The sequence below is a fragment of the Hemitrygon akajei genome, chromosome 27, assembly GCF_048418815.1.
Source record: "Hemitrygon akajei chromosome 27, sHemAka1.3, whole genome shotgun sequence".
Lineage (NCBI taxonomy): Eukaryota > Metazoa > Chordata > Chondrichthyes > Myliobatiformes > Dasyatidae > Hemitrygon > Hemitrygon akajei.
Window position 1 is genome coordinate 28979235 of NC_133150.1, and position 23709 is coordinate 29002943.

Sequence of the window (23709 nt, forward strand, 5' to 3'; positions counted from 1 at the left end):
TCTTGAACTCTCTCTCTCCAGGAGACAAATAATTCACTGACATTTTTTACAAGCCCACTAATTCCAGCCATTACCTTGTATGCTCCTTTTCCTACTCTTTCACTTGCAAAGATGATGCCCCCTTCTCCCGTTTCCTCCATCTCCACTGCATCTGCTGGCCTAATGAGGTTTTCCATTCCAGGATATCTGAGATGTCCTCTCTTTTCAGAAAACAGTATTCCCCCCCCCCCTTTGCTATCAATAAAGCCCCCATATCTCCTCAATCTCTCACACTTCTGCCCTCACCACACCACCTCCTACATAACAGGGAGCAGGAGCAGAATTATTAGAATCCAGTGTAATATCAGTGACGTACATACGTCATGAAATCTGTTGTTTTGAGGCAGCAGTCAGTGTAATACATAAATTACAATAGTAAATTTTAATTTGTAATTTAGCAGCTCCTAAAGCATTGAGGGAGTGTCTTCAGGCTCCTGTACCTGCTCTGTTATTGTGGTAATAAGAAGAGAGCACATCCTGGGTAATGCAGGTTCTTGCTGGCAGGCCTTGCTTTTAGAAGATGTTCTTGATGCTGGGGAGCCCATAATGGAAATGGATGAGGTTGCCAAGAACAACAATCCCTCTATCCCTTCTCTCCAACAGTACAACACTCTCTTAATCCCCTTTCTCCAAGAATAAGTGGATGAAGGGAAGGCAGTGGATGTTGTCTACATGGACTTCAGTAAGGCCTTTGACAAGGTCCCACATGGGAGGTTAGTTAGGAAGATTCAGTCACTAGGTATACATGGTGAGGTAGTAAATTGGATTAGACATTGGCTCAATGGGAGAAGTCAGAGGGTGGTAGTGGATGATTGCTTCTCTGAGTGGAGGCCTGTGACTAGTGGTGTGCCACAGGGATCAGTGCTGGGTCCATTTTTATTTGTCATCTATATCAATGATCTGGATGATAATGTGGTGAATTGGATCAGCAAATTTGCTGATGATACAAAGATTGGAGGTGTAGTGGACAGTGAGGAAGGTTTTCAAAGCTTGCAGAGGGATTTAGACCAGCTGGAAAAATGGGCTGAAAAATGGCAGATGGAGTTTCATATAGTCAAATGTGAGGTATTGCACTTTGGAAGGACAAATTATGGTAGAACATACAAAGTAAATGGTAGGGCACTGAGGAGTGCAGCAGAACAGAGGGATATGGGAATACAGATACAAAATTCCCTAAAAGTGGTGTCACAGGTAGATAGGATCATAAAGAGAGCTTTTGGTACATTGGCCTTTATAAATCGAAGTATTGAGTATAAGAGTTAGAATGTTATGGTGACGTGGTATAAGGTATTAGTAAGGCCGAATTTGGAGTATCGTGTGCAGTTTTGGTCATCGAATTACAGGAAAGATATTAATAAGGTTGAAAGAATGCAAAGAAGGTTTACAAAATGTTGCCGGGACTTGAGAAACTGAGTTACAGAGAAAGGTTGAATAAGTTAGGACTTTATTCCCTGGAAAGTAGAAGAATGAGGGGAGATTTGATAGAAGTATATAAAATCATGATGGATATAGATAGAGTGTATGCAAGCAGGCTTTTTCTACTGAGGCTAGGGGAGAAAAAAACCAGAAGACATGGGTTAAAGGTGAAGGGGGAAAAGTTTAAAGGGAACATTGGGGGGGAGGTTCTTCAATGGGGGAGTGGTGGGAGTGTGGAATGAGCTGCCAGATGAAGTAGTAAATGCGAGCTCACTTTTAATATTTAAGAAAAACTTGGACAGGTACATGGATGAGAGATGTATGGAGGGATATGGTCCAGGAGCAGGTCAGTGGGACTAGGCAGAAAAATGGTTTGGCACAGCCAAGAAGGGCCAAAAGGCCTGTTTCTGTGCTGTAATGTTCTAGGGTTCTATGGTTCAATAAAGAAGTCTCAGTCCTTTCCTCCAACCGTAAAGCAGTCCCTCATTCCATTCCCTCCACCTATATAGCACTCACTCAATGCTTCCTTTCAGCAGTATAACACCCTCTGTCCTTCCCTCCAACAGTACAACACTTCCTCAATTCCTTCCTAGCAACAGTGAAGCACTCCCTCAGACCTTCACTCCAACAGTACAATAATCCCTTAGACATTCCCTCCAGTCGCAGAAGACTCCCTTGCCAGTATTTAATCAATAGTGCAGCGTTTCCTCAGCAGTAGCAGCCCTGCATCCTCTGATGGTGTTAGAGTTAGTATCCACTTGGAGAGGAATTTAAAACTCATGATCTTCTAATTCAAGGAAGAGAATGGCAATGTACGACTGCGCCGAGCTGAGAATTTTTCTTTGCCTCCCTAGTTACTTGTTGTCAGTCTTTTCAAAAGGCTTCATGTAAAAAGCTATCATAAATTAAATCTGCTTCCTTGGTGACTGGCCTTAACACAATTACAGCCTCTAGATGTGGAAATATTCTCTTTGGATTTTTTTCCTCTCTTTTTAAGTAGGTGTAATGTAATCTTTGCCAAATAATTTGCTTCATGCAGAGCTCAAAATATGTAGAAATCTACATGAAATTGTAAAGGGAGCATTAAAGGGCTTGGGTAAAAAAAAATGATTTGTGCTATGATCTGGGATAACTAGATGAGAACGAATACCCCAGTTTTACAGACTGTAAAATAATATCACTTCCATTCTGTGGCTTGGCTCTTTTTTTTAACAACACTTGCAGCACAATAGCACTGCCTGTCATCTGAGTTTCATTGTCTCGTATTTAATTTTTATTGATGGCATTCCCGATAAGCTTTTAAAAGTATTTATTTAAAATGCGGCTGGTTTTCCACATGCTAATCAGTTCTGAAAAAAAACTGAAGGCCACATTCAAAATTCAAATGAAAATTTGCAGAGATGTGGATTCGGAGACTGCTCTTCTGGTGTCTAAAGGGTTTGCCTCGACCCCAGTGAAAAGTCTTTAGCTACTAGCATTAGGAATAATTTGTGTGTCTAACTAGAAGCATTTTGAGAATCCGATGTTAAACATGGATAGTCTAGAATATCAGTTTATTATAGGGTACCCTGAAGCAAAAAAAAAAGGAGACATTGATATTCTAGACTTCCTGCTTCTGTCAGTGTTTTCTTTCTCACCCAATCTTCAGGCATCGAAAGTCATAACACAAGCCATCAAATATTTTGTTTTTAATTTGTACTAATTCAGAACATATGCTTATTTGGTAAATCGAGCATTTATTCCATCTTGGTAGCCTCCTACCTGGTGGAATGGACAGCAGTTTCTCCAACTTCTGGTCTTTCTCTTTCTCCTTCTGGCTTTTTCCATTCCCCGTTCTGATTACGCACTCATTCCTTCTCTTCTCCTCATGTACCTATCACCTCCTACTGGTTCTCCCCCTCCATTCCTTTTTTCCAAGGTCCACTGTCCTCTCCTATCAGTTTTCTTCTTCTTCATCCTTTTTTTCTCTTGAACCTATCTCCTCTCAGCTTCTTACTTCATCCCCCCACTCACTCATCTTTCCCCTCACCTGGTCTCAAATATCACCTGCCAGCTTGCTCTCCTACCCCTACCCCCACCTTCTTACTCTGTCTTCTGCCCCAACTCTTTCCATTTCTGATGAAGGGTCTTGGCCTGAAACGTCGACTATTTATTCCTCCTCCATTGGTTCTGCCTGACCTGCCGATTTCTCCAGCATTTTGTGTATGTAGCTCAAGGTTTGCAGGATCTCTTGGACTTACTGATGAAAAGGGGTTGGTGAACCAACATCCTGAGCCACTGCAGGCTACTTTGAGATTCAGCTACTGTATCTTCACAGTGCTGCTGGTTCAGAGTTACAGAGTTATCAGTCGCAGACTGGTAATATATCTCCAAACCTAAAATGGTGTGTACCTGTCAGTGGTGATGTTCCCATGCACTCACAGAGTGCTGCTAGACAAATTTGGTGAGCTACGCAGTGCATCTTATAGACCATAAGCTCTGTAGGACACATGTATACTGTGTATACATTAATGTATTAATGTATATGCCAATAATGCTAACTACAACACTGAACTGATCCCACAACCTATGGACCTACTTTCAAGGACTCTATCACTCCCGTTCTCAATATTAATTAATTAATTGTCTATCTATTTATATATTATTTTGTTCTTCTTTTTGTATTTGTGCAATTTGTTGTTGTTTGCGCATTCGTTGTTTGTGTGTAGCTTTGTCATTGACCCTATAATGTTTCTTGGTATCTACTGTGAATACCGGTGGCATACTGCATACTGTATGTATTTTGATAATAAAGTTACTTTGAAGGCTGAACTTTAACGCAATGTGTATATTACTGAAATAGCAATCTAGAGTCTTGGGCTATTAGCCTAGTGGGATATCTGCTCCCAGAAGGGAAATCTAAGAACTGAATTCGGGAGATAAAAGAAAATGTTTTGCCTCTCATCTTAAAGCTTAGTCCTGTTTTATTTGACATTATCATCCTGGGAAAAAAAGACTCAGATTAACTACCCTATCATAATTTCATACACTGCTATCAGCTGGCTTCTCAGCCTCTGATGCACCAAAGAAAACAATCCATATTTGTCCATGCTCTGCTTATAGTTGTTAATCTCCAATCTAGGCAACATCCAGATGTTCTGCCAGATTTTTATTGTCATATTCCTCTGTGCAAAGGGTGTAACATCATTCAGTTTGAGTTCCTATTCTTCATGTGAAGTGGGCTGGAATGATTTTGGCCCAGCGCATGAAACATCTGAGTTCTCAAAAGAAGAAACCATTTCTTCCCCCTTCCTTTTCAGTCCTGATGAAGGGTCTTGGCTTGAAATATTGACTGTTTATTCCTCTCTGAAGATGCCACCTGACCTGCTGAAATCCTCCACCATTTTGTGTGTGGCTCTCTGGATTTCCACCATCTGCAAAGTTTCTTGTGTTCTGTGAGTCTTTAGAATTAGGATTTAGGAAAAAGGGGATTAGATCGGCTGAAGGACCACTCTCGTCCCTCTGAGGCTTCCATCTTATAATTATCCCTCTGTAACCTAGTTTACTGTGTATGCAGATCAGATTTCTCAATGCATGGCTCACTTCTGCCCTTCTCTCCTGTACATTGCAGAATGCTGTGCGTCACAACCTCAGTCTTCACAAGTGTTTTGTACGAGTGGAGAACGTAAAAGGGGCGGTCTGGACGGTTGATGAACTAGAGTACCAAAAGAGAAGGCCACCAAAGATGACTGGGTAAGGTGCTGATTGTCGCTGCCGCCTCACACTGGAGTTTTTACATTTTCTGCATGTTGCCATCTTCTCACTTCTCAAATCTCACAATGCGCAGTGACTTTAGTGTCCTCCAACCAGTCCTGTGTGACCATATCACTGAGAGTTTCAGAAGTGGATTACTATATTTGACAAACATTGCTGGATACTCAGGATAAAACATTAAATGCTGGGATTCAACCATCAGAAAATCAACTAAAGGATAAGACAAATAAGGTGTATGTGAATGTATTCTACCCATACTCAGAGTTAGAATCTGTTGTGATTGAATAGGCAAAATTCCACAAGAATCACTGTCAATTCGAGTCTCCTCTATTCTTTCCTCATATTTCTGAGTAAATTTTCTTCTATTTTAACTTATTTTGATGGATTCTCAGAATAGAATTTAACAAGTTGAATCTAAAAGAAATGCAAGAGTTAATTTCAGTAAATTAGAGAGAGCCCATCAGACTTTCCACAAGTGACTCAATTGCTTTCTCTGGAAATTGGAGAGGCATCAGAAATTATGGTAAGGATTTTCATCTCACTTTTTAAATATTTACCATAGAGCTCAGATGAAAAAAAAAATCACAAATTACAGTATGATAAGCCCATCTCAGAGGATCTTCCCAAAAGATGCCCATCAGTATAAAAGCTAGTGAATCCTATAGGAATTTCAAAAATAACATCCACCAGGAAGTGGTGAGAGTGTGGAACTTGCTTTGACTGGAAGTGGGTGGCATGAATTGCTTTGATGCAATCAAGTAGAAGCTAGGTACAACAAGAGAAAGAATCAAAGGAGATAATGTTCCAAAGAGATGAAAAAGAGGAGGAGGCGTTTGCACAGTTGGGCCAAATAGCCTGTTTTTGTTCGGTGAACTTTCTGTGGGATAGTGCAAAGATGATTGTTCATTCTGAAGGCCAACATCTCTCAGAATCAGTAAAAATATACTGGACTAATTGCTTTATACACAATTCTGTTATAGCAGATTATTTAAAATCAGGTGTCTTTTTGCTAATCAAAGTTCCTATTTTTTTTTTAGAAGTCCAACCTTAGTTAAGAATGTGATTACAGGACTTGGATATGGTGGAGCACTTAACTCAAGCTACCAGGTAAGTAATAATTCTCCAGTTTTCTTGAGTAATGTCAGGGTTCCTAACCTTTTTATGTGCTGTGGACCAATACTATTAAGCAAGAAGTTCAGGGACCTCAGGTTGGGAACCCCTGGTCTAGAGCAATGGTTTGTAGAAACTAAACACAGAAACCTTCAATTGTCTCCTAATGTCAAATATGGCCTTAAGGGTTGCTTAGATTGATATTTGACTAAGAATCATAAAGCATGCAAATTACCAAAGGCTTATGGTTTAATGTTTCAACAGTACAAGCAGCCTTGCCCTTTAAAATGATTCATTTGCACCCTCAACAGCTTTTTCCCTGCCTTCCTGGAGTTAGGAAGGTGGATTCAAGGAAGGTTAAAGAAGGCTCCGTAAACAGATACAGGGATGAGACGGAGCAGGAAATTGTATGGTGGAAAGGTGTGATCCCGTCAGATGCAGTGCAGGGCCCAGGTGACAGATGATGACGGTACTTTGCAGTTTGTTTGATGGAGACATTGTTGGATGGATAATGCCTACAATAGGATGGCAGTTCCTCATCCTCTTGGCCTGTTCGGCAAACGGTGCTCAGTACCATGTGCAAGGGACGATCAAGGTTGGCTTTACTTCCAGTGGGTTGCGGTGAATAATTGGGTTTAGAAAGAAAAGCAAAGTTTGAATGCAAACCTGAGATTATGCTCTTCTCCTCCCCCACCCCACCTATTTCCTTCCACTCCTGAGCCACTTGTCAAAGGAGAGAGGAGAAGAATTTTATATTCTACAGGACCTTGGTCCTTTTAAAAAAAGTCTCCTCATTGGAAATGTTTAAGGAAAATTAACTAGAATTAGAAGTGTAGTGTTCTCGCTCAGGTGTAACAGAACGCTGAACTAAACACCGAGGTAAACCGTTGTCAATGAAAACAGGGTCACAGTAAGATTAACCGTTTACTGTTCACTCTTCCACATTAACGTATGGTGAAAACTGTTGATAAAACAATACAAGATTTGTACAGTATTTGTTTCCTTCTTGATATCACATTTACATCGTGAATACTTGCAAAAGTAAAACTACAACAACTACATTACATTAAAGTGCAGCATACAGTCAGAATCTACTTACGCCATTGACTGCTTTAACTACACTTCAACACAAACTATCCGCAACTCTTTAACTAACGAAAACATAAACCTTATCAACCATCCTTACTTTTAACAGAATCAGCGTTAACATTTTAATTCAACATATCGATTATCTCATGAACTTACGGCGTTGCTTCACTGTGTTTCTAATGCGTAGAAGACAACTTTTCTTGCGCTGATCTTGCACATTCGTGCCCCCTCCTTCCCGTTTCTCCAAACCGGTATTTTCCCACAAGACGCGGCGAAACCGGATGTGACGTCATCGCATGCCGCGATATATCACAGACAACGAATTTACTTTAAACAATCCTAACTTTAACTAAAAAATGCTAACAAACGAATTACTAAAGCGAAAATATTATAAACTAAACAAATGCCATAAAGGCAACACAAGAAGCTTTATAAATGAAATAACTGTATTTATTCAGCACCTTTCCTGAAATCAGGATGTCCAAAATTGGTTTACAGCTGAAGAAGCACCTCTGAAATAGTTAGTGCTTTAATGCAGGAAATGTGACAGCTAATTTGTATGCGGCAAACAGCAATCTGAGAATGCCAAGGTGATCCAGGCTGATTCTCAAGTGCAGTAATGGGGGAATGCAGCCTCTTTGGAGGAGCTGTTTTTGGGAGGTATCCCAGCCGCTTTTTTCTGGCAGGACTCGCACCCTGTTTGGAAACACAATATGTAGATCAGAGTGATTATTAATGTTCTCCCTCCCATCATATCCACCATCAAGCACGTGGAGCAATCTCTCATCCAGCTCTGCCGAGTCTTGGTGAGAGGTTGTTCCACAGGATTGTCACCATTCCGCATATCGGCCCATTTATTGTCTGGGGCAGGTGGTAAATCGCAGCTGGCTTTGAGAGCGCGGAGGCATTTGAGCCAAGTCGCTCTGCCCCGCCAACTCTGTTCACACAGAGACTCACTCGTGTATACAGCCATCACACACGTGTGCAAACATTGATGAGCTCCTGTGCACATTCTACACACTCATACACAGAGAGACATAGATTTGTTCAGACATCCCACACACACACCTCTTCCCACTCACATTATTATTGCCCACTATCCCTGCACACTCACAGATTTATAGACACACGTTTGCACACTCAAAAGGCCGCGCTCGCATGAACTTGCACGAGGACAAATTCATGTACTCACTTCAAAGGGAGGCCAGAGCAGCCAGTGAACTTACATGAACTGACAAACCTTTGTTCATGGAATCGACCCTCTGTAACTGACCCACATCCCCTGAGTATCCAAGACATTTCCTAAAGCAAACCAAGGCTGGATTTACAGCGAGAGAGGGACACCAGCTGGCTACTTTGAGTATCTCTTCCAAATCCCACCATCCTGAGTCCCTCTTGCTTCTGAGCTGGTGCTGGTGACTTGGAGTGACTGAACTGATCGTGGGAAGGACTGTTGGATAGACGGTAATGAGAGACCATGTTGTAAGCTGCTGTCCCCGTTCTTGGGTTTATTTTTATTTTTTTATTGATTTTTTAATGCATTTCTACAACACTACAACAACAAAAAAAAACCCAAGAACAAAATAAGAGATTAACACAGTGCAAGATAAACGTACAATGATAATCTGATTCAAAATAATGATAAAAAAGCACCCAAACTAAAGTCGTGTACAGTTAGTACCCAATCCCCCCACCGCAAAGAAAAAAAAAACTCCAGACCAACCACAGCAAAATGTAGGAAATATAAATCAGAACATTCAAACCCCCAAAACTGTAAATGAAAATAAGAACAGAAGATAATAATGCCTACTACCAAGAAAAAAAAGCTGAAAGTAAGGGACTGAAAAAAAAGCTTAATCTAAAGAGAAGTTATGAAAGTATTCAAGAAAAGGTCCCCACATCTTATGAAACTTTATATCTGAATTAAGAAGTGAGTGGTGAATTTTTTCAAGGTCTAAACAGGACATAATATCATTAAGCCATTGAGCATGCGTGGGTGGGGCAACATCTCTCCACCTAAGAAGAATTAAATATCTAGCCAGAAGAGAAGCAAAAGATAATGTTCGACGTTTAGTCAGGCTCAAATGTATATCTGTCTCACCCAAGGAACCAAAAAGAGCAATCAAAGGGTTAGGTTCTAAGTGGCAATTCAGAATATGGGATAAGGTTAGGAAAACATCTCTCCAAAATTTCTCTAGACTAGGGCAGGTCCAGTACATATGAATAAGAGAAGCCTCTTGAGTTTAAACATACAACTGTGTGTTTATGTAATTATCAGGGTCAGGGTCAGTGGTAATTCCCCCACAGCCAAATGCCCACAGACACAGGGGCACATTACCTGGACTCAGATGGTAAAATTACATAGTGGAGTGTGACCCTCTACTCCAATAAAGAAACAAGAGCTACAGACATAGTTAATCTCAATAAACAGCTCAAGTTGCAAATACTTCATTAACTTCTCATCTTTATTTTTAAATCCTTGCTTTCTTTCTTGTTCTTGCATGACTTGAATTTTCTTTGCTCCACTACCGGTGACTGTGCCTTCAGCTATCTAGCTCCTACTTGTAGGAATTCTCTCGTTGAAGGGTTAGGGTTAGGGTTAGGGACCCTAACCCTAACCCTAATGTTGCTACCAAGCATTCACTTCTCATTTTAACCTTCAGTAAAACCTAATTTTCATTTTCAATGTTTTAAACCAGCTATCTTAATAGCAATTCACGTTATTCAGAATCAGGTTTATTATCACTGACATAATGTTTGCAGTGAATTTGTTGTTTTGCATCAGCAGTACAGTGCAATACATAAAAATGACTCAGCTGCAATTTAAAAATTTTAAACAATTAATAAATAATGCAAAATAAGAGCAAAATAGTGAGGGATTGTTTGCTGCTTCATGGCCGTTCAAAAATCTGATGGTGGAGGGGAAGAAGCTATTCTTAAAATGCTGAGTGTGTGTCTTCAGGCATCCCTTATCCCTACCCTGATGGTAGTAATGTGAAAAAGGCATGTCCTGGCTGTTCAAGGAAGCTGTTATCTTGAGGCACCACCTTTTGCAAAAGTCCTCGATGGCGGAGTGGCTAGTGTCCATGCCTATGGCCCTCTGCAGCTTTTTGGTTTATCTTGTGCATTGGAGCTTCCTTACTGGGGCCCCACTATCAGTGATAAAGGCTGCAACACTTCTTTCTGCCTTCTTCTTCATGCTAGGCAGTCATTAGGGATAAAGAGTGGCTTGCTTCCATTTTGTTTCTGCGGGTTCTGAGGTGGCCAGTGAGGCTGATATGAAATCCACAGACCCGTGCTTAGCTGGGGAAGGTAGTGGCTGTTGGGGCAGGTGGGTGGTAACTTGTGAGAATAATTACTCCTCCTGCCACCTACGTAGGGCCTTAATGTGTTCCTTATTCACGGATTCAAGGTTCTCAATTTCATCCCAAATCCTCCTCCTCTACCTTCAATAGTCTGGAGTCTGAGATTCTCAATAATCAGTGGAGATGCTGCATTTCCTCAAGGAAGCTCTTGAGTTTTGTTGAATCATTCTCTCTGTGCCCCCCCGCCCCGGAAGTTTATGCCCATGGCTGAGCTTGGAATGAGCTTCAGTGTTGGGTGTGACATATACGCAGGCAGCGTGGTAACTGAAAGCAACTACAAACTCAATAGTGAGATACAAGAGATTATTCATGGAGGGAAATAAACACACAACGTTTCTGGCTGAGAATTCCTTTCTGTGTGTGTTGATCAATATTGGGATGTTGGCTAAAGCACTGATGTTGTTTGATAGATCTATCTAGTGAATTTGGGAGAGGAGATAGTTTTGAAGGGAATAATACAAGGAGTGACGGTGGAGCAAACTCGATGGGCTGAATGGTGTATTCTGCTCCTCTGTCTTATGTCTAATGGAATTTCCTCAGGCCCTACTCTTCAGGGTCAGTGGCAGTTAGACGGAAGGATAATGATGGACAAATATTCTATACATAGCCAGATGGGGAAAAAGAACCATGAGATAGAACTTGGAGAAAACAAACACTAAATAGTTTGTTAGTGAAAAAGTATTCTCTTCAGGAAGCTGATTAGTGGCAGACACCTTTGTCCAAGAAAGAGTTCACTGACTTATTCCCAGGAGCAAGAATTCTGGGAAACAAGAAGGAACATTCAAGGCTAGGGAGATTTAATAAGAAGAAAATAAAGGTGTTGCAGTGAGATATGACCTGGTGGCCGACACAAAATAGTGGTATTAGATTAAAACTAAGCCTTTGTTGCTGACACTCAATGAAATTAGATGTATCACAGAACTGGAAACCTGGAGATGAATGGACAGTGGAAATGACAGACTTTGAACAGGGATTATAAGTAGAAACGTGTCCAGGCCTTGCCTGAAAGAGGAAGTTCATTTCAGTTACTGCACGGCTGTGCAGCCATACAGCTTAGAGGGAGCAATAGCTGTGATGGGAGTTGGGAATCCTCGGGAATCATTGTTTCCTGGTGTCTGGAGTGTGAAGGCACTGAGCTAGTCTCAGGCAATGGTGAGGGAAGAGTGAGCAGAGAGGGATCTCGTACTGTGGAAGCAATGCCTGTCCTTCACTGCATAATAACACAGAGTCGTTTTGCTAAGCCTCTCAGCTCCAGCAATCTGGGTTTTGCCCTGACCTCTGGTTCTGTCCCTGTGGTGTTTGCATGCCTTCCTTTTGATCATGTGGGTTTCTCTCCACATCCCAAACCTGTGTCCGTTGGTACATTAACTACGTTACACTGTGTTTGTGGAAACCAGAGGGGGCTGATGAGAATATGAGGAGAATGAGATGCGATCAGTGTAATAGAGCGATCACTCGAGCCGAGAATAATATTCTCCTAAGGGGTCAGTGCCAGCACGTGACTTTGTTTAACGGGGGGAAGCCGGTGTATGGTCGGCATGGACAGATCAAGATCAGGATCCAGCTGCATGGAATGCAAGATGAACGGGGACCTTTCACTGCTGCAGTCTTCCTCTGCCTTCACTGCCCTTGTGATGTATCATCCATCTGCTCCACTGTTGCAGTCTTGGTTGGATCACTCTTTGTCTAGAACCTCCCCCTTGAGCTTACCACCATGGGTCACCCTACCAGGATCTGACCTGCTGATGACATCTATCTCGGGATCTCAGGAACTCTCAAGTCTCTCTACCAAGGCAAGGTGACCATCCTCAGATCAGTGCAAATGGGAGTTGGTTGGTCATCATGGACTCTGTGGGCCAAAGGGCCTCTTTCCATTCTGTGATTCTTCATTTGTAGGGGAAAGGGAAACCATTTATAATTTGAAATCCTCTCATGTCTCCAGCAGTGAAATTTATGCAGGACTGAGAAGTTTCCAAATATATTAGAGATAAAGTACTGATATGAGTCTAATCAAATCACAATTTAAACATGTAGGCACAGATGGTCCAAATGGCTTCTTATGTGATTGTATCATCAGGAGTGAACTTGCTCTGAGTAATCCCTGAAACTCAGCACCCCCCATGTGGCACCAGCACCCCCTCACGTGGCACCACCACCTCCCACGTGGCACCAGCACCAGGAAATAATAAAGACGGAACTCTGTGAGAAGCTGTGTGAAACAGACTGGTGGACTACTATAGCTCACCAGTAACATGCAAATCAATCAGTGTTTGAAAAGAACTTTGGAAGTGAGGTGTCAGGAAAACAAAGGGCAAGTTTTGGTTGCTTCTGGGCAGCAGGTGGCAATGCTGGTGAGATCGCTCTGCTATGGAGAGGGAAAGGCGTGGCGTTGGACCCAGAGGGCGTTACCCAGGCTTTCTGCATTTTGAATTTGGACTTGGACCATAGATTTTGCTTTAGTTTTTTATATTGTGTTTTTCGCCCGAACTTTCTTGTTTTTTTATGTGTGTGGTGGGGGATGATTTGGGGGTCAATGTGCCCCTTTCATGGTTTCATGGCTATCTGGAGAAGAAGAATTTCAGAGTTGTAAATTTTGATAATAAAATGAACCTATGGACACCGACAGCCTCAGGTGACCTATAGGAGGCTCTTCACCGTCTATTCAGTTCCAACCCAATCCCTACTCATATATACAGTGTGATTAGTACCAGGGGCTGATTTATTTGTGCAATTGGATTAACGTACTTCAAGGACGTAACAGAGAAGTCATCACTTTAGTATCGCCATTTGTTTTTATAGTTTGTGCCAGTTTATCTTAAGAGGAGAGCAAGAGAGCGAAAGAGAGAAAGGGAGAGAGAGAGAAAGAACAAGAAAAAAGGGCAGGGATACAAACAGACACACAGAGTTATTAAGAAATAAAATGAGAAACTGAGATGAAGAGAGGAAGTGGATGCTATAGAAAAGACAGGAAGGTGGGAAGGTGAACATGGCTAGACGGAAAGAGAGAGTGATGTGGAAACAAAGGCAGAAATGAGGGGTACAGCGTCAGAAGAAGGGAACCAGAGAAAATTTGACTGACTGAAAGTAAGAGAAAGGGGGTGAAGTAAAAAAGAGTAAAAATAGAGTGTAGAGAAAGAGATGCAGGCTGTAATTAACCCTTATAGCTTTCTTCTGCACTTTCACAAAAATAATCCAGCTGCATCTTGAAAATTGGGATGTTTTTCTGACTCCTGTGAATCACTGCTGACACCTTCCAGGTTGTTTTCTCATTTTAAAACACCATAAAAGAGATGGAAAGTTGGAAGTGTTCTTTAAATGCACTGCTGTACTCCAATTTAGGAGCCAAATAACCTTCATGATAAATGATCGCTAGGTGTGTTTCCACTAATCAGGAGCTTCCCGGGGTCAGACAGCTTTGAAATTCCAGCCCTCCCCCATGGCTTCTGATGAAACTGGTTCTACATCATATGAAGCGTTTTTATAGCTGAAGATTTAACCCCTATGATAACTGGAGCCATGGACCACCACAGCACAGCACAAATGCGATGTTTCTTTATGCAGGATCAGAGAAGTTATTTTGAAATGATTCCTATTTAGTGAGTTGTACAGTGGTGAGGAGGGCTGAGTGTTTGAATCCATGTTTCAGTGCAGGTATCAGCTTGGGTAAAAGTACTGCTTCAGTAGTTGAAAGATGGACAACATGTTCTTGGTCCATTATCCCTTATTTTGAGAAGATAGATGGATTATAGCTGGAATGTCTATTATTTCGTGCACTTACCATGGGGTACTTGGTGCAAAAGTCACTCAACAAGGGGAGGAGTTCTACTCTATGAGTTTACTGGCAGTGCTGTAGTACTAGGTCCTGCCACTGGAAGGTGCCAGATCATCCACATAATAGGGTGACTATAGGGAGCTCCTCTCAAGCACTGCTGTGCCTTACACTGTAGTAATTATTATTCTAAATGCTTAGAATGAGGTTAAACTTGGCCTGAGAGGCAAGTGACTATTAACCGGGGATTGATCAGTGTTTGCGCAGCAGTGTTTAGTTCTGATGATCTCCCATCCTACAGATGTAACAGACTTTGGAGCTTCAGGTCTTTATGCCTGCCACCTACTCTGCCCACACATGACAGCAACATGAGCCTATGGAAGCTAAGCACAGACGTGGAAGGAGGAGGAGGTGTGTTGTGGGATGGTAGCGGGTAGGAGGTGAGGTGGTTATCCATTGACGGCTTTCTCCTGCACCCTCTGCAAAGGGAAGAGTTGTGGATATTCGTCAGGGGAAAGACCATTTTTTATTATTCTTCATCACTCGTTCCACCCAAATTCCCTACTGTGTCTAGTAATGTTCTCCCGAGTTGAGTAATTATGAAAAATAATCTGTGCTAGCCTCCCAGAGACACCTTCTTTACACTTACATAATTATAATCATAAAGGTCTCTATTAGATTCCTTCTTAGCCTTTTACTAAGTTAAGATGTCGAGATTTCATAAAAGGACAAATCTGTTGGCGTGTTTTTGAGATTATAACTGTCAGGGCAGGTGAGGAGTAATAAGTACATGTATTAAATGTGAATGTTCAGAAAGCTTTTGATAAAAAGCTTCTTATCATGTGATTAAGGATATAGAACATGGAGTGATAATTCATTACTTAGACCAGGAAGGTTCAGTGATGAAAGTATTTATAAACTATTTTCAATAAGTTGTATTGGAGATCAAGTATAATATATCCAAACTTGATCACAATATAATCCTATGCAGGAAGTTTTAGGTGGGATGTTAGGATACAAAGGCCAAATCATTGGGTATACTTAAAGTGGATGTTCATAGGTATTAATTAGGAAGGGCTTCAAAGGCTGTGGGGTGAAGGCAGGAGAATGGGGTTGAGAGAGAAAGTAAATTAACCATGATCAAATGGTGGAGCAAACTCAATGGGCCAAGAGCCAATTTGTTTCCTGTGTCTTAAGGTCTAAATCATTAAAGTCAAATCAGAAACCAGGAGTCACAAGATGTTTAGAACTGAGATGAAGTAAAATTTCTTTGCTCAGAGAATTGTGAGAATGCCAACTTTCCCACCCCAAAGGGAAGAGAATGACCAATAGATGCACAGATTCAAGGCAGAGATCACATTTTAGGCATATGATTGTCTATCCATTGTCTTGATGTGTGACAGGGCAGATGTGAGGAACTGTAATGCTTTCAATAAAGCTCCTTATGTTTCCAAAAGAACTGCAGAATGTTCTCTTCCATTTCTTTCTCCTGCAAATATGTATTTAGATTCCCTTACGCTATTTGCCTCAACTAGTTCATGAGGCAGGGAGACTGTAAATCTCTGCATTCAGAAAAGTAAATAACCTTAAACCACATGAACTGTTAATCAACATTCTGTCCCTCTTCTGCAGGCAGCTTTGGCTGAAAGCAACATGCAGCTGCTCAACAGCCCGACCTTAATGAACACATCGGCTAGCGGCCTGATGCACGTGGGTCACGATGATGTCAGCAGCACTGTGGAGCAAGTGAACAGCAATGGAAGCAGCAGTCCAGGGCTCTCCCCTCAACAGCACGGGTATGATTCAATTTCACAGGCTTTGGGCTGGGCCTGGCGATTGTGCACTGCGATACAGTGGAGGCCTTACATGGTAAAATACCAGACAGAGCGACAATTATCTGCATTTGTCTCCTATAATTCAGGGTGCTACTTGTGTGGCGAATCAGCTAGAACTTAACGCAGGGCCATGGGAGGAAATAGTGGAACTGGTGACAAATGATTGGTTAAAAGCATGATCTAAGAAGGAATGTGCACTGAAGAGCAACACACACAAAATGCTTGAGGAGCTCAGCAGGTCAGGCAGCATCTATGGAGAGGTTATAAAAAGTCAGTGTTTTGGGCTGAGACCCTTCTACAGGGGAACTAAAGAGATTCAGGGAATGAATTCCGATTTGAGGATTTAGGAAGCTGAAGCTACAGAGGAGAATGGCAGTTACAATAATCAGATATTCACAAGACAACCATATTGGAAGAGTGCAGCGATTTTGAAGGTTCATTCTGCTTTTGGAGGTCCCCAAAGTAAGAAGGAGTTATGTCTGAAAGGGATTTTGAAGCATATTCTTTGATTGTAAATAAAGATGAATTAGTTGAACACAAGTTTTCACTGAGGGTTCTTGGATTCAACACAAATGGCTAAGACTTCTGTCTATAAAATATGTTATCAAATTCTGAGAATAAATTGCACAGTGCAAGAGTGTCCCTCATTCAAAACCATTTGGGAAGGCCACTTAGGCAGAAAAAATGGTCATATGGATGGACTGCCAATTGGATCCTCTTCTGGCACTACACAACATAAATTCCCCATCAAATAATGATCTTGAAACGTTTGGATTGATTGGGATTGAGGATAGAGAGCTACTGGTATTTTGTTGGATCGCATTTGAGGGTAGGGGTGGTGCACCGGAGGGAGGCGATGGGCAGGCAAGGAGATGGGGTGAGAGAGGGAGAAGAGGATGGGGAATAGAAAGGGGGGGCATTATCGGAAGTTTGAGAAGTCGATCTTCATGCCATCAGGTTGGAGCCTACCCAGACAAGAATATAAAATGTTGCTTCTCCAGTCTGAGTGTGGCCTCATCACGACAGTAGAGGAGGCCATGGATGGACGTGTTGGAATAGGATTGGGAAGTGGAATTAAAAAGGGTGGCCACTGGGAGATCTCACTTTTATACAAGTAAAGTACCAGATAAATGCACTATTTTCTCTCTTTCATTGTCTATGTGTGAATTAATGGAGAGCACCTTAAATCATTTGAAGTATTTCCCAGCCTGTTATTACAGATCATTCCATTTTTTCCCATCTCAACGTAGACACCAAGTGCACATCAAGGAAGAGCCCGCAGAGCTGGAGGAGGACGACCCGCCTGTCTCTCTCATCGCAGCAGCCAATGTGAATTCAGAAATGCAGGAAGCTAGAGAGATGGAGGAGGAGCTAACAACAGAAGAATTGGAATAGAACGGAACTCGAGCACTTCAAGTCATTTAAAAAAAAGATAAAAACAAAACAGGGTCAGACCTCTCACCTGCACATCCACCCAACAACAACTCCTGGTCCTGACTCATCTGGACTGAGGGATGAAGCTAAGGAGCCAGCTCCTCAAAGCCAACATATACTCAAAGTCTCCAACAGCAATTCTGATTGTCCTCTAATAATGGAGCTATGGAACACAAACCAATTTGTTGGGTGTAGATTGAACGGCTCCAAATTTTTGAAGTGAAGCTGATGACTATTATTTTCTTCCTTTTCTTCCCAAATGTTTTGCCGCTAATACAGAGATGGCTACTAGTCTTCTGAACTGGCAGGTAGTCACCACAGGCCTGTGATGTGAATAATGTTGCTTATTCACCATTAAGGCCAAAAAAAAACAGACATTTTCAACCTGCTTTAAAGGTACCTCAATTTGAATATTTTCTATTCAATGCTGTAGATAGCTCAACAGGCACATTGTATTTATGCAGAGGGTAACTGCAGAACTGTTTGTGGGATATCTGAACCCACTCAATTGAGTTAACATCTGAGGAGATCCAAATGAACGATCCACCCAGGACAGCGTTAATGTCTTTAAACTTCCACTGCTATTTTAGCTTTTGTGTTTATATCGGGTCAGAGTAATGGGGTGGGGTGGGAGGGTGGTGAGCAACAATGTGTCTTGGAAGGGGAGGGCAGAGAAAATGATGAACCCTTTAAAACTTTCCTACTTAAACGTTATGTTGTAAATGATTGAAGATCAGATTCTGTTGACGGAGACCTAATCAAAGGTACAACTGCAGAGAAAATGTTTAGAGAACCAAGTGGACAAGGGATGACTTCATTTTTCCAGGCACAAGGTTCTAAAACTGAACTCTTTTTTTCTATATATCAAACCCATGAAGGTTTAAGGGCAGTATATAAATCTACTTAAGTATTCAAAACTTTGAATGGAAGGGAAAATATGTCTTCTGTTGGTTCTGTCTGAGCTTTGTCGTCATTCCTCCCACTCAAACAGACTGATACTTTTCTTTGTACCAGAGGGTCCAGGATTATTGGTATTGGCGCCCACTGATAAACTCATGCAGAACAAATGGACAACTGAATTAATGCTAGAGGACAGACTGGACATGTGGACTTACAAAGAGCAGGCGAAGAAAGCAGAAGGGAGGACTGGTAGAAGGACTCAGTAAGGGAAAGAAAGGGAGGGGAGAGGAAGGATAGGCAGGAGTAGATAGGATAGAGGGTGGGGTTGATGGAACATATTTGGAAAGACTAATTAGGATGGCGGGAGGGAAAAGATGCTTATTGATAATTTTTCAACCAACCTCAACAAAATCACAGGTAATGTTACTTTGAAAGGATCTTGATGAACCAAATTTCCCAAATAATGATTATAATATCACCCAGTTGTAGCTTTTGCTCATTCATTTCCTTGTACCGAAATCAGCATTTATTACTTAATTAATGCAAATGCACCGAGCAATTTCTATCACCAAAAAGAAATATAACGTATTTGCAGTATTCCTCCGTGGCATGATGCAGACTGGGCAATGCACAAACTATGTTTTCTACAAGGACAGGTCACAAGTGAGAACAGGTGAATCAGCAGGAAACCTACAATTCTTCCCATTGACATAATCAACATAGATTTTACAGGTTATTTTTCCTCAGTCAGTAATATGCCAAGGCAAGAAAGAAGACACAACAGTGGTGGGATGGGGAGAGGCATGTTGCCCGGAGCAGGGTGATAGATGTGGGGGTAAGGACTGTAAACAGGATGGAACATTATTACCTAGTTTCTTCCAATGGAAAATAATGAAAGAAGTCGCACAAAGCTAACCCTTTTTACAAAACAATATCGTGAATGCATCTACTTGTTCAGAAAGTGGACTGTTGCATTTATGTTTCTGGTTGTTGGAATGCTTGTGTAACTAATTCCTGGAATGGAATGCTAGGTTAAAGGTGGATGGGCCAATGCTCCAGACCAGGCAGCACTTGATTCTTCATTTAGATTAGTGTGACTGACTGGCATTGCTGTGAAGTTTATGACCAACAGGACGTGTCAAAGCCAGGGTAATCCAGATCAGCCAGAATGGAATATGTGTCTAATTCCTGGGCTTGACCACAAATTCCACGTGGTTGATGCTCAGAATGGAAGCCATCTCATTCTCCTCCCAAACATCTCAACTGCAAGTATTTGGCATCTCACCATGGGATTCTGCCAGAAATGGTACAAAGACCATAAGATAAAGGAGCAGAATTAGATCATTTAGCCCATCACATCTGCTCCTCCATTCCATCATGGCTGATTTATCTTTCCTCTCAACCCCATTCCCCTGCCTTTCCCCTGTAATCTTTGGCGCACTTACTAATCAAAAACCCACCAAACTCCACTTTACGTATACCTAATAACTCGGCCTTCACAGCCATCTGTGGCAATGAATTCCACAGATTCACCACCCTCTGGCTACAAAGAAATCTCTGTTCTAAAGGGACATCCATCTATCTGAGACTGTATGCTTTGGTCCTTGGCTCCCCACTATTGGAAACGTCCACTCTGTGTAGGCCTAAGCATTGTTTTCTCTCTAAGTGAAGTAGTGGAAAGCAGTATTTTGGTAAGCAGGATTCTTCACACAGAAATTAGAAAGAGCCCAATGCAACTGAAGCCCAGACTTGCGTTGATTTGTTTCTCTGACCAAGCATGATGTTTGAAAGCAGTATCGCTGCACTGCGAACGAGAAGTACAATTCCATAGGACGATCTTGAAGAGTTCCTGAGAAGGGTCTGTGAGCATGAAGCGACTGAGATTCCAGCACATGGTGAAAAGTTATAGTACAGCTACTGTGATATACCGAATATTCACAAACAGAAAATCCAGCATGTCACTCTGCGTCTTATTCCATGTACAGAAGAAGCTAGAGGGACGGGAGGGAGAAAGTATTGGTAGAAATAGGGGATGGCATGGTAACATAGTGCTTAGCACAACACTTTACATTACAGGCAACCTGGGTTCAATTCCCACTGCTGCCTGTAAGGAGTTTGTACATTACCCCCTCCCCCCGTGACCGTGTCAACTTCTTCTGGGTGCTTCACTTTCCTCCCACATTTCCAAAAATGTGCTGGTTAATAGCTTAATTGGTCGTTGTAAATTGTCCCATGATTAGGTTAAGGTTAAATCAGGGGTTGCTGGGTGGTACGGCTTGAAGGGTCAGACGGGCAGGAAAAAAAGCTTCATTTAAATACCACCTCAGAATATTCCCAAAGTGATTTACAACCAATGAAGTAGCTTTTGAATTTTTTTGTATTTTAGCCACTAGTGTAATATAAGAATCATGGCAGTAACTTTAACGCACCAAACTGAAAATTGAGTTTCTGCTGGTGAGCGGGTGATCTGTTTCAGTGATGTAGTTGAGGGAATGCAGGGGAGTCAATGGCCCTGAGTGGACTGATTTACACAAGATATGATATTGTCAAGTTACCACTTAACTGAGTTACTATCTGGTCACTGCTCAGAGTGAAATTCTAAATATCTTTATTTTCAATATGGATCTAATGCTATTACACTTGTGTAACAGAAGAACCTTTGCTACCCTATCTCCAAATATTTGAATTGATCAATTAGTCTATTGACTCAATCTCCTGGTCAGCCAATAGTATGCGAACAAGAAGTTACCTCAGCTTTATTCTGTTCAGCTGGTTCTGCCAATAAGATCCTGGTGTCCAGTTCTCACATCACTCAAACACCTTTCTATGAATACAGTGAGGAAGAAGCTTGTTGACCGTACAGAGCTGATTACTGTTCTGCATATGAGTTGATAGCACAGCCTTCCATTGCCCCCCTTTAGTATCAAAGTTAGATGTAGAAAGGTTGAAAAGGAGTTTTATATTTACTGTTGTGCAATGTTCTCTAGGCCCCTTGTTGAAAGAATGGAACGAGACAGATTGGAACAGGGCCGACAACATATTTAACAATCTGCTATGCCTTGGGTGTCCTATGAACCTGTTTTACTTCAGTAATGAAGGTCCACCAAGGTGGAACTTTTCCTAGACTCTTAATTTGTTCTTCTGTCTACTAACTGTCAGATAATTTACACCACTGACACTAAAAGATCCTGGAACTCTGATTTATCTAGCAGAAGAGGAGGTAGAGCTAAGAACAGCCTTTTTCCAATTCTAACAAGCTCCACAAAGTCAAAGGGAATGGGAGAAATGAACAGAAGCAGATTTAAGCTATAAGGAATTAAGGGCCAGACTGCAAGGGCACAAGACTATTTTGTGACCCAGAGGCGAGCAACTGGAGATTCCCCAGTTGTATGGCATCCAATAAAACTCTGGATATACAAGTTATAAATCTTGGGCTTTCTTTTCCTTCAGATGGAGGCAGTTAAAGATTAATTGTTTCCATGACATTTTGAAACAAGGAGGGAAAAATTGAAATATTATGAGGCATTAGAGTTTCCACGACAACACCATTAGCATTGCTGAGTAAAAAAGGTCATTTATATCATAGAAAGTGGAATCATGAATAATGTAATGACCACTAATTAATTATCAATCCTGATATATTGCACATCACAAACCATCATAATCCTGGAACACATAAAAGATTATAACCACTGTATCATACATGTCAAAATATCCTCATTTCTTTCTATGTTATAATTAACTTTATTTAAAAGAGTGTATCATTTTCAGAAATCCTGGAAGTCTGCAGAAATTGTATTCCTGGCTCATGGTCTCTTGTTTGGGGTGTCTCGGATTCTCTTTGCTTTGCTTTTTCCCAAACTATCCAGAGGATTTAAATCTAATTGATAGATAGGAAATTCATCAGCTTAAATGGACCACTTATTGTAGCTGTCCAAGGTCAGTTCCTAGATGGACTTGACTGATGAACCCATAGTTTTGTGGCTGAAGTGGATTGGCAGAGACCAGCAGAAAACGAGAGAGTAGCTGGGAGTTAGAATCACTAGAATGGTTTTCGATCGAGAATTTCATTGTTGATTCTCGGGACTTACACCTGTCATGAGTACAGTACAGGGAAGTGACAAAATCTTCAAGCATTTAACAGATCTCACACTCAGCACAAGGTGGAGTACTGGAGTTGTTTCTATTAGTGCCAGTCTTGAATGAGGGAGTCAAAATTACAAGATAAGAAGGCAGTTATTCATCGTCACTTTGCGTTGTGAATCTGTGCAATTCTCTATCTTGGAGCTTTGTAGATGCTAAGTTACTGGACGTATTTGAAGAGAAGGCAGGTAAATTTTGAAAAAGTCAGAGAATTTGGGCTTCGACTCAGGAGATGAGTTTGGGCCTGGGGGAGATCAGCAGTGATCATGTCGAATGGAAGAGTGGGCCAAATGGCCTACACTTGATCCAATTTTCTTGCAGCGTTTGACCTTCTACATCTTAATGGGATCGTAGAATGTTCTCTGACATTGCAATATAGGAACAGGTGTAATCACTCAGCCTCATGAACTTGTTGAACCTTTCAAGGAATTGTCCTCTTAAAAGAAAGAAGCCATTTCATAGGTTGGAAGTGAAATAATTATCAAGGAGGCATGGGGGCCACATACTGTAATGCAAAGCAATCAATGTCTGAGAGAAAAGCTTGGGTTAAACTCACGCCCAGATTCTCATTAAAAATCAGGGCTCAAAGTTAATCCCTCACCAGTGGTACATGAGGCATCATCATCTATCTGGTGCTTGATAATAATTTACAATGCAGTTGTGGTATAGAAATGAGGCACTCAGCACAATGGGTCCATGCCAGTATTTGCAGAATTCCACCTAATGGATTAAATCTAAGGTGGCATATATAACAAGCATCCAAATCAATGCCACATGTTTTGTACCACCGGCAAAAGCAAATTTCTTCCCCATGGATTTCCCTCCTTTCCCATCTGGCATGCAGGTGAAGGGTCAG

At 41.5% G+C, this 23709-nt stretch overlaps 1 protein-coding gene across 2 annotated transcripts in view; it reads left to right on the forward strand.

Annotated features, from left to right (window-relative positions):
• foxp4 (forkhead box P4) overlaps positions 1-18427 on the forward strand; it is a 395709-nt gene extending 377282 nt beyond the window's left edge. For both annotated transcript variants that reach the window (XM_073030525.1, XM_073030526.1), the window contains exons 14-17: positions 5066-5187; positions 6246-6315; positions 16174-16337; positions 17627-18427. In XM_073030525.1, the coding sequence (XP_072886626.1) occupies positions 5066-5187; positions 6246-6315; positions 16174-16337; positions 17627-17771 (501 nt within the window). In that variant the 3' untranslated portion in view covers positions 17772-18427. The remainder of the gene's footprint in view (positions 1-5065; positions 5188-6245; positions 6316-16173; positions 16338-17626) is intronic.
• The last annotated feature ends 5282 nt before the right edge of the window (positions 18428-23709 follow it).